The 20,551-nt window shown below is 37.5% G+C and overlaps 2 protein-coding genes across 5 annotated transcripts; one reads left to right on the top strand and one right to left on the bottom strand.

Moving 5' to 3' along the window:
* Positions 1 to 2,465: 2,465 nt before the first annotated feature.
* Positions 2,466 to 8,438, bottom strand: LOC311069443 (uncharacterized protein). 2 transcript variants are annotated; one of them, XM_084092622.1, is made up of 2 exons: positions 8,325 to 8,438; positions 2,466 to 5,751 (listed from the first exon to the last, which is right to left on the bottom strand). In XM_084092622.1, exon 2 carries the CDS (start codon positions 5,665 to 5,667, stop codon positions 4,258 to 4,260), a length of 1,410 nt encoding a protein of 469 aa, XP_083948748.1. In that variant the 5' UTR covers positions 5,668 to 5,751; positions 8,325 to 8,438; the 3' UTR covers positions 2,466 to 4,257. The 2 variants fall into 2 exon arrangements, with proteins under 2 accessions (XP_083948748.1, XP_083948749.1); XM_084092623.1 differs by lacking the exon at positions 8,325 to 8,438 and adding an exon at positions 7,395 to 7,534.
* A 940-nt stretch (positions 8,439 to 9,378) lies between these two features.
* On the top strand, positions 9,379 to 20,542 carry timm23b (translocase of inner mitochondrial membrane 23 homolog b (yeast)). Of its 3 annotated transcripts, none has more exons than XM_084092483.1 (8): positions 9,379 to 9,413; positions 9,828 to 9,971; positions 10,038 to 10,096; positions 10,181 to 10,274; positions 10,556 to 10,640; positions 15,964 to 16,022; positions 16,164 to 16,274; positions 19,744 to 20,542. In XM_084092483.1, exons 2-8 carry the CDS (start codon positions 9,857 to 9,859, stop codon positions 19,854 to 19,856), a joined length of 636 nt encoding a protein of 211 aa, XP_083948609.1. In that variant the 5' UTR covers positions 9,379 to 9,413; positions 9,828 to 9,856; the 3' UTR covers positions 19,857 to 20,542. The 3 variants fall into 3 exon arrangements, with proteins under 3 accessions (XP_083948609.1, XP_083948608.1, XP_083948607.1); XM_084092482.1 differs by lacking the exon at positions 9,379 to 9,413 and adding an exon at positions 9,474 to 9,608; XM_084092481.1 differs by lacking the exon at positions 9,379 to 9,413 and adding an exon at positions 9,561 to 9,700.
* The last annotated feature ends 9 nt before the right edge of the window (positions 20,543 to 20,551 follow it).

The raw sequence follows: 20,551 nt of genomic DNA, 5'->3' as shown, positions 1-20,551 counted from the left end.
AGAAGGTCGAGGAGCGAGGAGGCTGGGCTACGAGTACAGCGAAACTTGAGTCGCTTCACCATCGCCTCGATCATAAGAACCTTCAGGGAGAAAAACAAGTACAGTAGATGTCCTTCAGACTGCTCTCTGCTGTAACTGTTGAGTGCTGTACACTGTGCTGTTACAACACAAAAGAAATGCATCAAATTGCCTCACATACAGATAGAGTTTTCTGAATGCTTCCATTTTGTAAAAAGGATGTGTTTTACTTACAGTAATCAGTACTTCTATTTTTCTAGGACACAGAGACGATGAAATGGAAGAAGCCTGTCAGATATTTCAGTTGATGCGTGCCAGCGGGGAACAGGTTAGCAAGAGGATATTTATTTTTGTTGTTGTTGTTCTTTTTGGTGTATTGCACTGTACAGTACATTAAGGAATAAAAAAAATGTGCCAATGTATCCATTATGTGTTCATCATGTGAAAAGATTTGTGAGAGGGGGGAACCACAAGCAACATAACTTAACAGTTTGGAAACGTTGTTTTGAATTTATTGCACCAGTGTGTTAGACTATGTTGTAGTGTGTGTGATTTTGAGGGCTTGTGTGTCCTGTCTGAGGGCAAAGTTTGGTTTTTCAGCAAGAGTGAATGGTTTTGAGTGTAGAGCTTCATTTTGACCTGAAAATAGTATGTTTGGGGAACTGCATGGGTGAGAAGTTATGGATTTGTGTTTACTGTTTTGAAAATACGAGGCATAGTTTCAAGAAATGTGTTTAAGCAATCGAGAAAAACTGTAAATTAGTTCATTTCATCTATAAAGCAGTTCTGCAGAAAACAGTGATGTCGTCGTCCAGCTCAGTTCAGTTCTCATACAATCAACAGCATCAGTACAGGCAGATCAATGATATGTTGAATATTAAGAGTCCCCAACTAAGCAAGCCAGAGGCGACAGGAACCCAAACTCCATCAGGACAGAATGGAGAAGAAACCCTTGGGAGAACCCAGGCTCAGTCGGGCCAGTTCTCCTCTGGGCATGTGTGTATATATACTCATCTTCCCTTGCTGCGACATCTCTTCTGTGAGGCCGGGAAAACCTGTCACTCACAAATCTATTGGTGGTAGACATGGTCCAGTTTTTAATTATATGCGTCGACTTCCTCGTGTAAACAATGCATTTTACATTAATAAAAGACAGAAGTATAAAATTTCAACATCATTTATTATGAATAATGACATCAGTATTGCCGAATTAGTAGTTTATGACTGTACTATGAACACAGGCACACTTTAGGCATCATTGTCAGATATTCATTCATTGTAAATAGTCATTTACTTTTACGTTTAACATTAGTTGGTTTTTTTGTTTGTTTGTTTGTTTTTTGGTTATTTTACAGTATGTGTACTTGCAGTGTACTTGCCTAAGACAGTACAGGGTAATATAAGGTAACTGGTTAAGGTTAGGTTTAGGGGTAGGTTCAGGGTTACTAGTTATTACACAGTTATTATAATTACTATAATAGATACATATGTACATGGTGAACAGGACTGTACAATAAAGTTCTACCATTTTTTTATTTTGTTTTTCAGGCTGTGCATTACAATGATCTTACCATGCTTCAAGAAAGACCCAATACAATACTGACTATAAGTAACTTTGCAACTACATGTCAACTAACTCTCATTAGAGTATTAGTAGTATCTGCTAACATTTTATTTTGATACTCCTCAACAGACATTTACCGACTATAAGTAAATTTGCAAGTACATGTCAACTTATTTTATTAATGCTAACCTAACAGTCTACTAATACTCTGAGGGTTAGTAGATATGTAGTTGCAAAGTTACTTATTGTTAGTAGAATGTCTAAAATGTAACTGATTTCTGTATAGCTATTAAAATGACATTTTGGTCACCACTAAAATGGGTAATACATTGACTTAGGCTGTAGACATAGTCAACATTGAAATAAATATAGTTAGGTTTAGTATTTTGTGTGTGGTTTTATATTGTCTTGTAGAAACACAATGTCATACAGTATTTGCTGATGTGATTTTTGTGGGCATGCTACCTTTCCACATTAGTCTAGTCTTGTGCTGACATCTTTTGGCCGATGACAGAACTACAGGACAGAACAACATTTACACCAACGACTTGTTTTAACCAGCACATCCAGAGGCCAGTTGCGTAAACATAGCCAGTGTGTTAAGAACTAGTAATCAGTCTTACTTTTCGGTATCAAATTAGACCATTCTAAGTTTTTATGTAACTGACTTAAAAAAAGTTATGAACAGTCTTATGAAGGAAAAAAAATGGTGACTAACTTGTAAGACAAGTCTTAGTAACGGCCCCTGCTGGTTTCAGTTGAGACAATGAGATGGGCACAAGTTGCATCAAGTCTAACTAGTAAACTGATTAATCAAACTGGACTAGTGTCTTATCATGTGGACTTAATTACTGAATACAGACTGATACAAATAGACTGCTGATTCATGAACCAATTATTTATTACAAAAATGCAAGACAGAACTCTTAAACTATAATCTAATGGCAAACACAATACAAAAACATACATCTTTTATATAAGATGTAGGTCTGCTGCATTGAGAGATGAAATAGCTACAGCAATTGAAAACAAAGAAAATGACAAACATAAATCAAACCGTGAGGAGTGTGGACAGGAGAGCGGATGAAACCTTATATTATTGGAAAGAATTGAAAACAATGGCAAGAACAAAGGAAATATATTAAAACTACCAACAACTACAGAGAGTACCAAGAGCGTTTTCTTTTTTTGATAACATCATTCCGGGTGCAACAGTGTCATCATCTGTGCTTCACACGCGCATCTCAACTCTGCTTAAAGTCTCATTTTTCAACACCATAAATGGGTTAGTAATTGTGAATCAATTTCAATTCAGACAGTAAATGGTGAGTGAAAGTCCAGACGCGTATGATCATCGAACAGGAGACCGATAAAACTTTGATGAGCTGAACCGCACGTCTTCTGTGGTGCATCGGAGAGCTTTGGTCTTACAATGAGTAGCTGAGGGCACTTGATCGATTTTTAAAAATGCATGGAGGATATTTCCGTGCCTCGCTCATTTAAGGTCTTGACCGTGAGATCCAAAGTCGCGTTCCAATTTCCTAAGTATGTAGTGCTTCTGTCTATAAATACAATAGTGCAATGCTTGTTAAAATATGAAATCCCTTGGCTATTCCATAACTTATGAAGATACAGAAAAATAAATCAGATAGAACATCTTTTTTTTTTTTTTTTGCAACTGCAACTTTTTACACATATACAGCAGAAGTAAAAAGCACACACTTTTGCGAGTATATTCTTTTCTCGTATTCATCAAGTGCACACAAATCTATATGAACAACATTTTAAGTGCATCCGTACATGTCCATGTCCAATAAGCATAAAATGCACCCTCCATGGACACAATGGATTTCATATTTTGACAAATGAACATCGAACAGGAAAGAAGTACCAAAGACATGTTGAGGAAGCCAGTCAAATCCAGAGAGTCAAACCTAGAACAATCCAATCACCCCAAAACACTCCCGTTTGCTCTCATCCTGCAGTTTTGAATGAAACTGTATACACTTCTAATATCCCATAAAAACAAACAGCAAAACCTGTTTTTGTGTGTCCAGACTTCAAGTGAGAAAATTTGTTGGTCTAAGAAATTAGGTCTCATAAATATAATTACAGGGGACATAATTGATTCAAACCGCACACTTAGTGGAACAACGTTCAAGTAAATTGCATATAAAATTTACTTCTTGCATACAAAACTTGCCTTTGCGCCTTCTACTCCAACCCACACCTCAATAAGTACTTTATTTTGGGTTCACAGGTTTAGTGCAAGCACGAAAAATAAATAACACCTGCATTGCCAATGCCACTTGCTTTTCTCTGTTGTTTTTCTTGTGGATACCTAAAAAAAGGGGACATACATTAATTACACAATTTGGCTTGCAAAGAATTACCTTCCCAGTAAACTGAACGAACAAAAGAAAAGGGAATGTCAATCTAAAGAAAAATTTCATTAACAAAAATTGCTACTATATCCCCAATAATGTGGCCGAAAAGGGCTATGATAATTACAAGACTATTAGAAAGAAGCCACACAGGCAGGGATGCCGTGAAATAAGAATGAGGGGTAAACCAAAAAAAAAAAAAACAGCAAAAACACAACAACACCCCCCCTCCCCCCATCTGTGGAGCCTCAACAGTTCCAGAACATCGCAATTGAACAATCTCAATCCTTCTCAGTCCGACTCGTATTCCAGCGGGGCCACCTCGTCGATGACCAGCTCCTCTTCGCACTTAATGTCTTCCAGTGTCGGCGACAGCTTCATTCCCGCGTGGACCTTCTTATGGCGCGAGAAGCTGGAGGAGTGAACGAAAGTTTTCCCACACTGCGGGCATTCGTAGAGCTTTCCCGACGCGTGCGTTTGCTGGTGCTGCTTGAGGTTGGACAGGCGGATGAAGGTCTTCTTGCACACGTTGCAGGTGTAGCACTTGTCGCTGGCGTGCGTGTGCTCGTGTCGGGACAGGCTGGTGGTGTGGCTGAAACGCTTGTCGCACATGCGGCAGGGGTACGGCCGTTCTTCGTTCGGCAGACACAACCTCTTCTTGCCTCCTTTACTGTGCTTGTTCTTCTTGCACAGGGTGTAGTAGTTGGGCTTGTCGCGGGAGCACAGCTTCAGGCGGATCTTGAGGTCCGAGGACTTGTCGAGCGAGTCTTTGCCGTGCGTGTACGAGTTGAGGAGCTGTCGCACGTGAGCCACCTGGTGTTTGGAGAGGCCGGCGGAGTGGCTGAAGACCCTGTCGCACTGAGCGCACTGGTACTGCTTCTCTCGCTCGCCCGATGAGACCGGCATTCGTTTATTCGTGCCGTGGTTGGATTGGAAACTGTGCTGGGTCATGATGGGCGCCGGGGTTGGTGCTGGGTACAACGGCCTAACGGTTTTATCCAAGCCTTTTTTGTGGATTAACCGATGCCGCGACAGACTGGAGCTGTGATTGAACGTTTTGCCACAGGTGTTGCACGTGTGCAGTCTCTTGGTTTTGTGGCATTTCTTGTGAATGGCCAAAAGCCGCTTGCCGTTGCACCTTACCCCGCACAGGTTGCACTGGAGAGACTTTTTGCTGTCGCCTAACTTGCTGAACCCCTTCGAGGAGGCGAGGGCCGATCTATCCGAGTGAACGTGCAGATGGCGAGCAAGACTGGAGGAATGGCTGTAGATCTTGCCACAGAAGTGGCACTTATAGGTTCTAGTGTGAGACACCTCCTTCTCCCAGGAAACGTCAGAAACGTCCTCGGCTTCGCACAGCTGGCTATTCTCCGGTTCCGTGTTGTCGTCCGAGTCGGATTCGCTTCCCACCTCCTCCTCGTGCGTCGGGATCAAATTCGGATCTACTTCCTCACATTCTGGGTACACCGATTCGTAAGGGACGAAGAACGTCTCATCCGGTTCCACTTTCACTATCTGATCGGAGGTGAAGCAACCAGCCTCGTCCAAATCCTTTTTGACACAGGCTATAGTGAATTTTGAGCCCACCTCGGCCCACTTGACCACGTATTCGATTGGTTGAGTGTCGAGCTCGACCGTGATGAAGTCTGCTCCTAAAGCGTCCTGCTCGGAGCAGGTCAGCTCTGTTTCTATCTCTTCCATTAGGGCTGATTTTCACGGCCCCTCTGTCGCTTTCTCACTGGGGAGCAGTGCCTATTCCAGCCTTAATTTACACCTCAGCAAACCCTGGAAGGAAACAGAAACAAAAAGCGTTTGAGTTCGATTAAACAGTACAAGCAATAATAACATACATCAACCAATATTTGGCTATTTTGGGATTATTGGCTGATAATTTGTCAGCCTGACAGATTATTATCCCCTCCCTCTTGTGTAAATTCTAAGAGCTTTGTCAATATATTTATTGTACAATGTAACTATTTCTGTAGTAGCTGATTTTGAGTTGATATTGACAACCCTCTACAATGCGAGTAAATCATATGCAAGCATATGCGACCAAATTTCACACTGGGCGACTAAAAAATTACTTTAATTGTAAATTGTACGATCTCAGCCGCCTGTGATTGAGTAAGAGGAAAAAAGTTTGGCGCAGATACAATATCATATCATCGTAAACAGTTGAGAAAGAAAACGCATGTGTAACTATCAGTATATTGGATCCTTGCATTCGGTCTTAAAGTGACTAATATTCCTGCTGTGGCCTGTTTTTAACATTAATCAAACAAAAGACTCACTGCTTTCGACTTAATAATTTTATAACTTTAATAAGGATTCATCTATGTTTAATTTATACAGTAAAGACTATTAAGTGTTGTTTTACATTTGATTATTCAATTTCTGTACTTAATCTGTATAACTACTGTTAGATTTACCTGAAAGGCACTGTTTATTTTATCTGTATCTTTGTTCTATTTTGATTATTTGTGCTATTGCTTGTAGACTGATTATTTGTTCGTATTTTATTACAGACTGGTCTTTAATAGTGTTTGAAATGTATATTTTGTTTTATATTTATGTAGATTTTTCTTTTTAAATTTGCATTGTTCATAGTCTCGCAAGTAAAATAAAAAAAATGAGTAGCCAATGGCAACTCGAGCTTCAGTGAGTCTGTAGAAGGTTGAGTAAAATACAGTAGCCTAGTCAACATTTGAAGTGGATCAAAATCCATGTATAACTTTGATGAAAGGTTTTGATCCACTTCAAATGTTGACTACTGTAGATGTATTTTTATTTTTTATGGTCATGATATAATATCAGCATTATATCACTCTTAGCCACTGAAGAACCATGCAGGTCGACTGCTAGAAAAAAGTATAGGCTGCATGGAGACTCCTGATCTATGCAAGATATTGTACTTCCTCTTAGATGGTTTTTACAATCATTAACAACAGCCAAGCAGACTATTCCTCGACTGTCATTTGAGAGATCCAGAACGATAACGTACATTTGGAGAAAGTTCTACACTGACATTTTACAGCATGTTCTGAAGAATCATTCTGACATTTGCAGAACACTCTAAAGAATCACTCTGACATTTAAAATAACTGCATTCTGATATTTAAGAGAACATTCCATGGAATCATTCTGACATTTAAAGAACGTTTAGAACCATGATTTTGACAGAACGTTCTGGAGAATCATTCTGACATTTAGAGACCGTTCAGAAGAATAGCTCTGACGTCCTGGAGAATCGTTCTGCAGTTCGTGCGAAACCTGTCAAATCCGTCGGAACGCGTTAACATGTCGATGATCTGTAAAATGAAAGCGGAGGTTCGCGCCAGGGTATTTCCTCATCAGCGGGATGCCGCGAAGCCGCCGCCGATCTCGCGTTTTCGCGTGTTTACGTGAGGCTTATTTATTTATAAACTCACCTTCTCTGATCAGTCGTGGTAAAAGACATGCAAAATAATGTCTTTAAACCAGCGACAAAAAAGAAAAGCAGGCAAACAAAAGCGTTACAACGGTAAACAGGAAACACAACTGTGCATCGACACGGTGCATTGTGGGAAGGGATTAAATGGGGCTGCAACCGAGTGTCCAACTGTATATTTTATTTTAAGAGCATTTAATGCCGCACGGGTCGTGTTCAAGTTGTACACGTCAAGAACGTTTTAAGGTCTCGATACTAAAATGTAGACAAGAACTGTGCCCTGATTCACTCTGACCTTGCAATGGCACGGAAGAGGCGTTCGGCAAAGCCTGACTGTACACATATTATAATAATGCCAGGATTCAATCGGCCCGCCATAAAATCGCACATATATTCAGCATTACAGACATACGATGTAAGCGTATATCTCACACCGAGGCCCAGATACACACTGAAACTGAATACGATGTGTACAAGCTGTACTTTCTGTACTACTGCCAGCTTGTGCTGAAATAACTCGCACTTACGGTTGCTCATGAATACATATATTATTATAATCACTGACCATTTCGATATAGACATGAGAGAAAACAGATAATCCGTGAGCCCATTCGGTGCTTAAAATACGTTTTGATCGGTTATTCGTAAGAAACGGATGCTTCAATTAGAGAAATAACAATACAATACGCTTCAGAAAGAGCCAAAGGTATTATAAAGACTCCGAGAATAGTGACATATGGCCGGTGTGACTGTATGATCTGTTGTATTTAGATTCCTCAATACAGTCACTAAGAACCACTGTAATATTATCACAGCGCGTCTTCCTGTCCCCATGACTGCACTTCATTGTGATCAAATAACCAGAAGCATCCACTGTTTAGACATTTTGCAATCAGCCAAGTCAGTTAAAAATGTATTTTAAAGTAATTACCAAGCATTTACTGTGCAGTTTGGTCGATGGAAATCGGTTCGGTTCTGCCGCACCTCTGTCAGATCATCCCGATGTCGTCACGGATGTCATCTTTTTTCTCTCAGCCTCGACGCGTCACCGCTGATGTATAAAACACGTGGATCGACTTCCGCATTCCACTGTGAACATGATAAACAGCATTAAATACGGTGTGTTTTCAGAGATTGTAATATACTCCAAATAATTAAAATGGACTGCCTGGAAATGACTGAAATTGTTTGTTTGTTTTTATTACGGAATAATATATTATTTCCCTAGTAACAGAAAAAACTAAATAATGTGCATTTCTTTTTTGAAATTACATGGACATGACAATAAATATAATTTGTATTCATATATGTATTTTAATTGATATGTCTATTTTTTATTATTATTATTAAGAGAATTATTATAAGAGAATTTCCAAATATAGCATGAACTTTTTTGCAAAGTATAACCGGTTAAATGTATATAATAATAATATATAAATAAATAAATAAATGCCAGAACAAATAAAAAGAGTGTTGCTTTACTATCATATATATATATTTAATAACAACATTACATGCAACATTACAGTTATACAAAAATACGTTATTTGTTTTGCATAATGTGAAAAATGAAGGGGTCTGGGGGTGATGGTGTGTGTGTGTGTGTGGGGGGGGGGGGACATTTTTATGTATATTTAATGAATCACTGTAAAATGTATGTATAGGCCTACTTTTTTGTCCAATGACAATTGTATCATCATACATCACTTCCCAAAGATGTCAAATTATATTTAGTTTCCTCTTTATAATGCTAGGAATATTTACCAAGCAAAAATAAAAGCAAAAGGCATTTCCTTTAATTACTAACTACTATCACGAATAATAGGCAATTCAATTTAATGATCCAATAACATGTTCATATTCACACACAGAGAGAGAAAGAGAGCATTGTTTTATATGAAACTTTATAATTTTAGTTATTAATATCAGCTGTTCCAAATCGCTTTAGTTTCAGTTGTTGATCTGGCCAGAAATCGTTTGCTGTCGCAAAAACCGTCGTGAGTGTGCTTCGATAAGCTTTGCAAGTATCCATTTCATATCCACAGTTTATCCCCATCATCACACCAACTGTGCTTTTTTATATTATAACATAGTAAAAATGTTTATCGTATGTGTTTGAAGGGTGAGAACTGTTTGTTATGGTAATTAAATGACCCTCCACAGTTTACTTTACGGCAAACAAGGGGAGCGTCAGGTTAAGCATTCGCATGCTGAGGCACGAGTTACTGAATACTGAATAATTGAACTATTTGATTGTATTCTGGGGGTAAAAATGACCGATTGCAAATGTAACTTGTCCAAATGAATGTAAGTCTAGACTGAGTCCTTCTCTGACTGCCTTCTAAGTTAAAGCTCATCAAGGACCAGATTACATTGGCTAACCGTAGTTGCGCAAAGCTATTCCTATAAATTAAGCATATCTTCATATGTTTAGTTGAGGTGTACGAACCTCTTAACCTAAAGATGGATAAGGATCCATCAGGATCATCTAGCACTGGCTCCAGAAGTCCAGGAGGCTTCGGTCTGTTTGGATCTGCTGGCCCGCAGTATTCAAACACAGAGCTCTCTGGAGTGCCATGTAAGTCTCGCATAACTATTAATAATCCATATTCAGCATCTTACTAAAGGTCGCTTCTCTGAACAGTGACAGGCATGAGTCCAATCTCTCCATACCTGAACGTGGACCCCAAGTATCTCTTACAGGTGAGATCTGGCCATGAGCTGCCTTTGTGTTTACATGTAATATATGAGATGTAATGAATGGCTGTCATTGTCATGTTCCCACAGGACACAGATGAGTTCATTTTACCCACTGGAGCAAATAAAACAAGAGGACGCTTCGAGCTGGCCTTTTTTACTATAGGAGGATGCTGTATCACAGGTATCTGCATCTCTCCTTCCTCACATGTCAGTTCTTCTGCATGATAATACAGTCTCTTCAATCATATAGAGACACTTCTGAGTTCACTAGTCAAAATGCTTCCGTTTTTGTTGTCTGATATTACAAAACGTTTCATTACAAATTAAATTAGCAGAATAAACTGAAAAATATGGCAGAATGTCTTGGTATTTGCTTTTGATAAGTATTGGTTATTATTTTCAATTCACATTTTTAAAATGATTTTTGTTTACATGCATTACGATGTGTGTATTGGCATACAGGTGCAGTATTTGGGGCTGTGAATGGTCTGAGAATGGGCCTGTCTGACACCAGAAACCTGGCTTGGTCCAAACCTCGCAATGTACAGTGAGTACTGCAGCAGCACCACACGCACACAGGGAAATTCACTCAGTTCAGTTTACCACAAAAAAGTATATGCGTTAAAAGACTGCATCTTATGGCACATGAGGAAAAAAACATGCTTAAGTAAATCATAATTATGATGTAAAATTTGTATCTCCATAATTGTTATTTACTATCTATTTCAACCTTTTGTCTCGTGATTAGTTAAGTATTTCATAATTTTGATTAAGTCAATTATTAGTTAATAACTTAATTATGAGATCAAAGGACAAACTTCAACTTTTTGTCATAATTTCTTCCTATATCAATTTCGAACTTTTGATGGCTACCGTATTATAGCATTTCATAATTTTGACATTTATCTTTTATTAGTTAATAATTAATTATGAGAAAAAAAGTTTAGAATTATGAGATACAAAGTCATAATTCAGAGTCTAATTTCTGTCATAATTATGACTTTATCTCACTAATTATGACTTAGTGTGTCATAATTTAAACTTTTTATCTCATAATTACGATTTACTATCAGTTTCGTCTCGACCTTGTCCATAATTTAAAATCAATTATTAGTTAAATTAATTTTGAAATAAAAGGTCAAAATTATGAGATTCAAATTCTTCAACTTTTTGTTATAAATAAAAATATTACTTTGTTTTGTCATATTGACTTTGATCTCAAAATTTTGATTTACCATCCATTTTGACCTTTTGTCTCATGATTAAAAGTCAATTATTAGTTTATAATTATTAATTATAAGATAAAAGGTCGAAATTATGAGATACAAAGTAATACAATGATTTTCTAAATCAGTTTTGACGTATCTCATAATTATGACTTGCCCCCAGTTTCACAGACAGGGCTTAGATTAAGCCAGGATTAGGTTTCAGTTTAACTGGGGCATTGAAGTAGCTTTTATAAACGTGACTTTATTGCTTTTATTGAAGTTGCTTTCAGTTAAAACTGCTCAAACATGCATTTTAGTCTGGGACTAGACTTAAGCCTTGTCTGTGAAACTGGGCAAGTGTGTCATAATTTCACTTTTTTATATCTCTGAATTTTGATTTAGTTTCTCATAAAAATTGTTGTGTCAAATTATGATTTACTAAAGATTTGTGTGGTGGAAAATGGCTTCCATAGCATTTTAAAGGTTAATCAGGACATCTGCAGCATTAATAGTTTACATTACTTGAATTCAGTCTATCAACACAATAACCAGCAGAGGGCAGTGTTATCCACAGAGTATTCACTGGTTATACGAACCCAAATGGCAGAAGTGTATTTCCTGGTAAAGGTTCAAACGAATTGGCTAAGATCCTTTTTGAAAAATGTTTCATATCCCCAGTCAAATCTTTATGAAATTAGGAGGCGTCAATCTTTTCCTCAGATGTGATTATTACCTTAAAAAACTTCCTGTTAAGTTATCAGTGTTTCATCAACAGGTTTTACTTTACTGGAAAATGATTCATAATGAAGCATAATTTCAGTCCTCACAACATCCCTTTCTGGAATTGTAGATATGTGGTATTTAGGAATAAATCTTTATTTTACGAAAATTGGTGTGAGAAAGGAATATGGTCTGTGATGCATATATTAGATAATACCGGAGTCATTATGTCTTTTGAGACCTTCTGTTCAAAATGTAACTTATTTGACAGAAAACAGTATGATAAAATACAAAGCAATCCCACAATCTATAATTCAGAAGTATTTCAACGTATCTCAAAGTAATGTTATCCCTGTCTTCCTAAGCTTTTGGGGAATGGAGTTTCTCTCACTAACCTCAGTTTACCCAACAATTCGGAAATCCTTTAAGGAATTTTATCCTTTTTCTTCAAATAAAAATTCAATCTTTCAATATTTTTGCAGTATTGAAGTTAAGATTTTAAGAACAAAACATCTTAAATGGAGTGTAATCCATCTAGAGAGTTTTTAAGATGTCGATTTGGTCTTGATGTTAACAGTTGCTCTTTTTGTGTTGAAACAACAGTACTCAGAGTTTTATGACTGTAAATGTGCCTGTGCATTTTGGGAGGATTTGCATTACTGGTTATTTCCTAAATGTGAAGATTTACCTGTATTAACAAAGGAAAAGGAAATATTTGGTATGTTTATGAAAGATGAAACGCATAACTTTGCAGTTAACACGTTTATTATTCATGGTAAATTCATTTTACACAAGAATAGAATTCCTGAAAACACTTCCAAATGTTTCATAAGGAACTGTGTCATCACTTCTGACGAAAAATGAATGCCTTAATCTTATGTACTTTGAGAGAGGATCTTAAACTTGCTGAACTCTTTTATTTGTTTAATTAATTATTATTTACTTGAATGTATTTTTATTTTACTTCTTTGTTTATTTTCTTTATCTTATGCTACGATGCTTGTCTGTTATCTGATTAAGATATTACATGTTTTGTGCCAGGCCATTTATGTTTGTTGAAGTTCTTGAGAAAAGATTTCCTGGTAAAGGTGAGGTCAGGTGTTCATGATGTTCATGAATAGGCGGATCAACCACACTGAGCTCTGCACTGTCAGGTTTCCTTCGGTCTGCGGTGATGCACTGCATTCCACTGTAACCACTATAACCACGGTTAACGTGCACTTTTCCTTTCAGTTAAACTAGTGGTGCAGGAAGTTGGGGAGATTCTTAGACGCGCTGGGTGTGATGGCACATAATGGAAAAGAAAACCAAACCAATAACAATAACTGAAAAAATGAAGACGGCACATTTAATCCTGATATTACAACAGTCGGTTCCCTTCTGTGTGTACACTACCAGTCAAACGTTTTTCATCGCTAAGATTTTTTATGTTTTTAATAGAAGTCTCTTCTGCTCACCAAGGCTGCGTTTATTTGATTTAAAAAAAAATTACAATTTAAAACAGCTGTTTTCTATGTGAATATATTGTAATGTGTAATTTATTCCTGTGATCAAAGCTGAATTTTCAGCATCATTACTCCAGTCTTCTAGCCTGGCAAGCCAGACCTACATCAAGATGTTGGGTCTGGCAACTCACCATAGACGCGGTTTAATCCGAGGGGCGGGATAAACGGCTGTCTTTCAAATTCCCTCTGCACGCAATAGGACAGCGCTTCAACCAACCAGAGCGTTTTCCCAACAGCGGAGCTTAGTTGATAGATTCAACTTTTGCCGTATCTGGCCGGCAAAACGACAAACACATCTTCCTTTTTTTAAGAATGACTTAAGTGCCGTTCTTTGCTCTTTTCTCAAAGAAAAACTTAACTCCAAGTCCTCCAGAGTCGCGGACAAAGCCGATTCGAAAGACCGTTGTTCTCCATCAGCAGCCGCCATTCTTTGTTTTCAAGTGGCAGCCGTCGCAACTCTGTCGTCATATGTTAAGCCCGCCCCCGCCTACTCTATACACGACGTGATTGGCCTGACCCAATTTAGGTTTTTGCAGCTAGAAGCATAGATATCATATATAAAGGCTAGATGTCTCGTGCGCGCTGCTGGCCAATGGAGGTCGACGTCCGCACGTGGCGGCCATCTTGCCACAGTGTTCTCGCTCACTCGTTTAATGGTTTATGTACTTTAAAATAACCATAACTTGCTCAATTTTCTACCGATTTTCAAACGGTTTGGTTTGTTATAAACGTCAGAGATGTAGTTATGACACTGCATACATATGAATAATTATAACATACATGTTCAAGCATTCGGAATTACACCCACGTTAATAACGTTTGTAAGAAACCAAACCGTTTGTAAATCCGTCAAGATTTCAGCGAGATAAGAGGATTTGTGTGCATGCTGATCATTCACCTTAATTCACAGCTTCACTGTGACAAGATGGCCGAACGGTGATGCCGGAAGTGACTGCGCCATAAGACATCTAGCGTTTATATATGATTATCTATGGCTAGAAGGTCTATTGAGAGTTGCTAGACCCCCCCCCCCCTGGCTGCGAAATACATTTTGCTGCCGCTAGGGTGCGTCTAGATTTCTAGGCTACCAGTCTTCAGTGTCACATGATCCTTCAGAAATCATTCTAATATGATGATTTGCTGCTCAGGAAACATTTCTGATTATCAATATTATCAATGTTGAAGACAGTTATTTACATTTTTATTTCAGGATTATTTGATGAATAGAAAGCATTTATCTGAAATAGAAAGCTTTTGTAACATTAAACATTACCGTTCAAAACTTTGGGGTCAGTACGAATTTTTATTATATTTTTTGGGGGAAAGAAATAAAATAAATCAATACCTTTATTAATCAGTGATTAATTAAATTGATCAAAAGTTACAGTAAAGACATTTATAATGTTACAAAAGATTCTATTTCAAATAAATGCTTTTGAACTTTTTATTCATCAAATAATCCTGAAAAACAAATTGTACACAACTGTTTTCAATATTGATAATAATAATGAATGTTTTTTTTGAGCATCAAATCCGCATATTAGAATGATTTCTGAAGGATCATGTGACACTGAAGACTGGAGTAATGATGCTGAAAATTCAACTTTAATCACAGGAATAAATTACATTTTTAAATATATTAGAATATAAATATTGTTAAATATTGTGACAATTTAAAATAAATTTTTTTTTTTATCAAATAAATGCAGCCATGGTGAGCAGAAGAGACATTTTTTTTAAGAACATTATAAATCTTACTGAATCAAAACTTTTGACTGGTAGTGTATATTTGTGTTTTTGCCGCTGTTATCAGGCCTGGATAAATCATTTCAATTTAAAAATATTGTTCTTTCAAAGTACTAAATGTAAATTATGCAATCATATAGTGATGCACTGCTAGACATTGACTTCTTTTTTAAATACGTTATCAGTAACGAAGGCTACACAGCTGTTTTAAATCAATGTGTGTACACAGCTGTGTGTCCCAAAGCATCATGTTGTCAAACGCTGTTCACATGCAGATCTGTGCAGGTGTTCAAGAACAGCGGATCAAAGTCTGTTACGTGCAAGACTTCACCACTGTCAGCAGATTCACCCGAACATCATGCATTCTCTTAAAGACTCACACAGGTCAAGGAAGTTGTTAGTGCACAATTCAACCTGAATCACCAGTTACTGATTCATGTGTAATGGACCAAAAATATGCATGTGTTTATTTGTAGAGGGAAAAGCTATAGAAAGAACAGCCTTTTTGTTCATATGATATTTTGGAGACGTTTCCCAAGACCTACTTATTTTAATTGTATTGTGCTGTGGGCATACACCAGTTGATCTTCTGTGTATGGCAATGATGTTTTAGAACCAAAGTCATTAGTGATTTGGGTCAGTTGTGACTTTTATTTTAAACTCTTAATCTCTATCCTTCTCTCCGACTCAGAATCCTGAATATGGTGACCCGCCAAGGTGCCACATGGGCGAACACTTTGGGTTCAGTGGGTGAGTGACCCGATTTCAGCCTCTTTCACCCTCAGAACCTTTGTAGTCGACTCATTTTGAACAGAAATAACTTCTATTTTCACTTAGAAGTTATATATTAATGCTGTTTTGCTTGCATGATATATGTATGTATGTGTTTAGCTCTGCTGTACAGTGCATTTGGGGTGATCATAGAGAAAGCCAGAGGGGCGGAGGACGACCTCAACACCATTGTTGCGGGGACCATGACTGGTGTCCTCTATAAATCTCCAGGTAGATCATGAATAATATGTTTATCACATTTAGGGCTTTTCTCACTGCGCTCAGTCCTGGGTTATCGTCATTCTAAACTCCGACTTTAACCCCGGGTAAAGGAACGATTCACACTTGTGATCTAGACAAAACGTGTCTATTGGAGAGAAGAAGAGTCCATTCAGGATAAACTTCATAGTACATTTGCCGGCAATATATAATTGTGAGGATGTCGAGTGTTAGAGCCTTTATAGGACTTTTCATACTTGAAATACACTGCCCGGCCTAAATAAAAAAAGTTGCTGTTCGGATTCAAATATGCAAATTGACTGAAAGTGTTTGGGATGTGCTGGAGGAGGCTTTACAGAGTGCTGGACTCTTGCATTGACAATACAAGATGCATCCTATTTACATAGGCAAATGTTGGATTTAAAAAGGCAAACAAAAATTGATGCACCTCTTAATGGAGCTAAATGTTGTGATGTTATTTCCATCAAGAGGTACATACATTTTTGCTCAAGATCTTGTTTTGTCAATGCAAGAGTCCAGCACTCTGTAAAGCCTCCTCCAGCACATCCCAAACACTTTCAGTCAATTTAAGCTCTGGACTCAGAGGAGAAAACGACTCTTCATGCTCCTCACAACCGTTCTTTCACAGTTTAAACCTGATGACCATCAGATGTCATCCTGGAATATGGCATACATGGTTGTTTAAGAAATGAAAAGCCACACACTCCATCAATTATGGTTAGAAGAACTGTTGCCAAACATATAACATGCTAGAAACATAATAATCACTGCAATAATGATCCAATCATAGACTCTTCAGCAATTGCACATTTAAATCCAAACAGCGACTTTTTTTTTTTCAGGCAATGTATTATTCACTGTTATACACTGGCTCATTCTTAACCCTGGGTTATCTTGCTTCACGTGTCACACTGCTCATAATTTAGCCCAGGTTAACAGTCAATCCTGGGTAATCACACTCAGATGTTTCACACTGTACATTCCTAAACCCTGGGTTAACTTCCTTAAGTGCATATTTGTGTTGTCAGGATCGTTGATTGGACGAACACCGGACGCTATAGTATGATTACATAAAGGCTCTAGCATTGCACATCCTCTTCATATTATACATTGTGAAATGCAGTGTGAAAAGCCTTTATGTAAAGAACATTAACCCAGGGCTTAAGAATGTACAGTGTGAAACGGTAGCTTATGATTACCCAGGGTTCACTGTTAAGTTAAGTGAACCGAGATAACCCAGGGTTAGTTGAAGTGTGAAAAGCCCTATAGTGTTGTCTTCAAGAAGCAGAAAAGAAACCGTTTGGTCAGCGGACTGAAGAGGAAGGCACCACAAGGTTGTGTACTTCCTTTTCTGTGGAAGAGTTGTTTGTGGAGAAAAGGGGAATTTGTCTGATGACAACAAAGTCATTGTAGGCTAAGATTCCCTTTTATAAAACTCATTAATAACAGTTACAGACATCACTGCATTATATAATCACAACAGTCACATTATATATAACAGATTAGCTGATGTAAACTCGCATTACAGTTTGAAGTTTTGATTCATATATTTTCAAAAGTATTTGGACACTTAAAACATTTTACTTAAAGGATTTTACTTGACAGTGTAGTTTCATGTTTATGAAAGGGGGAACGGGATGGAAAAGAATGGAAAAGTGCCACGAGAACAAGCGCAATGTGAACCAAATCGACCAACTCCCATATGGATCAAAAACATTGTAATCTGATTTGAAGCACAAAAAATATATAATTCAGAAAAAAGGGCAAGTTCGCGTTCTTTAGGTTCTTCGGTGAGAGAATGAACTACAATACCATAAAGCATTGAGAGTTACATATTTATAAACACTGCAGAATATATGAATATTGCTTATATATAAATAATAATAAATTCATATAAAACATAAGACATGATTTGTAGAACTGAACTATAAACACAATAATTGTAAAATGTGTTGCAAAATATTCATATAGATTCAAATACACTATTTCTAAAATTTGTTTTCAAAGGAATAATTTTATTCATCAAGGATACATAAAAAGTGACAGTAAAGACAGATTCATAATGTAAGATTTCTACTTCAAATAAATGCAAATCTATTCATCAAATACATGAAAAACAAATTAAGCAGTTTTCAACATAATATAATAATTATAATAATGATCATGTGACACTCAAGACTGGAGTAATGATTCAGCTTTGATAAATTACATGTATAAATTACAGGAATAAATTAGATTTTAAAACAAATTCAACTGGAAAACTCTTATTTAGGTCATTGAAGGCCATTCGGTGGTTATAAACACAAAATGTCATTGTTTCCACAAGGAAGTACCTTGCCGAATTACCCTTTGGGTGTTTTCCTAAAGCTGTGACTGGGAATATTCTGTGTTTAGAAGAGAAGATTTGTTGTAAAGACAATAGGGGAAAATGCTCGGCTAGAATGCTACAAAATAATTCCCCATCATGCTTTGCTGCAGTTGACGCAGCACATTTCCTCCTCGGCTGAAAAGGCAGGGTTTAGTGTTGGCCATGAATGCAGTTTGTGTTCAGTGTGTCCCAAGCCTTTCAGATCGTCACAACTTTTGTCATCTCACATTTCATAGTCATGTGTCACACAGGATATATTCCAACACATTTACTTTTTAAGTGCACAGGAAGTGTTGATGGATCATAATGCTGCTGTAAAATCATTTAGTTACAGTATTTTTTACTGCCATGTTTTGGCATTGTGTGTAGTTCTGCATATCTGTGTAATATTAACAGAAGACAGGATTGCAGACGTGTGGCAGTGGTGGGTGGGCTCTCATCCGCTAGTTCACTCAGCGGTTATCAAGCCTGCACTCGTGGTGGGTGTGGATCTTCACACTCCTCAAAGCTTTATCGCTCTTCTCCATGTCCTCGAATGATGAAGCTCAATGACTTGATCTGGCCGTGTAGTGTGGGATTTAAAAGCCAAAATGTTATCATTTAGGTTTACTATGATGATGCCTAGAATGAAAGTCATACACTCATATAATTTAGTTTCGGGCCTTGTGTATTCAGACAACGGCCCTGCCTCTACTATATCCATCGTATATAGCCGTTTTCTATAAACATGCTAAACTATTTGCACTACAGACCAGTGTTTTTATAATTACGACAATACATGAAATAATATGGTAAGCAGCATAACAAGCCAGCTGAAAATAACGAAGCGAATGACACTGGAAGCCAGACACGTTCAATTTACAAATGGCTGTGCCATTCTTATGTTGAAAATGAGCAGGATAGGACTGTAATGTTTGGATGCTAGTAGGTTTAGTAGAAGACTTTGATAGGAAGCTGCTTGAAAAACATCGACCGTTATTGTGCAATTTACTGAACTTGCAGAGGAGAAGTGGAGCAAGTTCATCTAGAGATGCATTTAAATGAAGCACTGCTGATTCTTGTCTTTCAGTTGTGTGTGTGTGTGTGTTGCAGGAGGTTTGCGGGGGGCAGCGCGGGGTGGGCTGGTTGGGCTGACGCTCTCTGGACTCTATGCTCTCTACAGTAACTGGGACCGTCTGAAGGGAAGCTCTCCTACACGCTACTGAAGCTTCTGTTAAGATACTCGACAAATCAGCAATCTTTCAAAATACTTAGTATTGCTTCTTTGCAAATGCAATGTCCATCAACTTTCCAGCTAAGATGAGGTGGTCAAGAAACCACACTTGGGGGCTTCAAATTTATGATTGAATTTATGATTTGAGGAATGTTTGCAGCTAGTTGTTAAAAAATGATTCAGACACTATTTTATTGTTTAATGAAGCAAAAGCTAAACTATTTTATAGTGTCTATAATCATAGTGTGTGTATATAAATATATAATTGCAGAAAAACCAAAGTTAAATAAGTCGCTTGTTTTCAATGTTTGTTTGCAGTACATTCAGCAGTCTAACACTGGACCAACTGTTATTAATTTTTCAAAACAGATGACAATGTTAAGAACAAAATTAAACATTGCACTAGAACTGGATAATGAGTGTTTACTAAAAATCAGTAACATTTGGTAATTATGAATGTATGTTATTACATGAAGTGATATTTGGGCACATTGCCATATTCCATTAGCACTGTTAACGGACACCTGAATGTATTCGTGTAACGAGGTAAATGTCGCTAAAAGACTTAACGTTTGTGTGTTTGGCACGCAGATGAGCGTGTCGCTGAACTGTAGAGGTTTGTTTGGCCTCAGATGAGTCTCATGTACTAATATTCTGGACATTAAAGAATAGCATTCACATCTCTCT

The sequence above is a fragment of the Abramis brama genome (assembly GCF_963993115.1).
Source record: "Abramis brama genome assembly, chromosome: 19".
NCBI lineage: Eukaryota > Metazoa > Chordata > Actinopteri > Cypriniformes > Leuciscidae > Abramis > Abramis brama.
This window is presented reverse-complemented; position numbering and strand designations above follow the sequence as displayed.

Coding starts and splice junctions, on each gene's coding strand:
- LOC311069443 (XM_084092622.1), bottom strand. CDS start 5,667: ATGGAAGAGATAGAAACAGAGCTGACCTGCTCCGAGCAGGACGCTTTA.
- timm23b (XM_084092483.1), top strand. CDS start 9,857: ATGGATAAGGATCCATCAGGATCATCTAGCACTGGCTCCAGAAGTCCA. Junction 9,972..10,037: donor AGAGCTCTCTGGAGTGCCAT/GTAAGTCTCGCA, acceptor TTCTCTGAACAG/TGACAGGCATGAGTCCAATC. Junction 10,641..15,963: donor TCCAAACCTCGCAATGTACA/GTGAGTACTGCA, acceptor TCTCCGACTCAG/AATCCTGAATATGGTGACCC.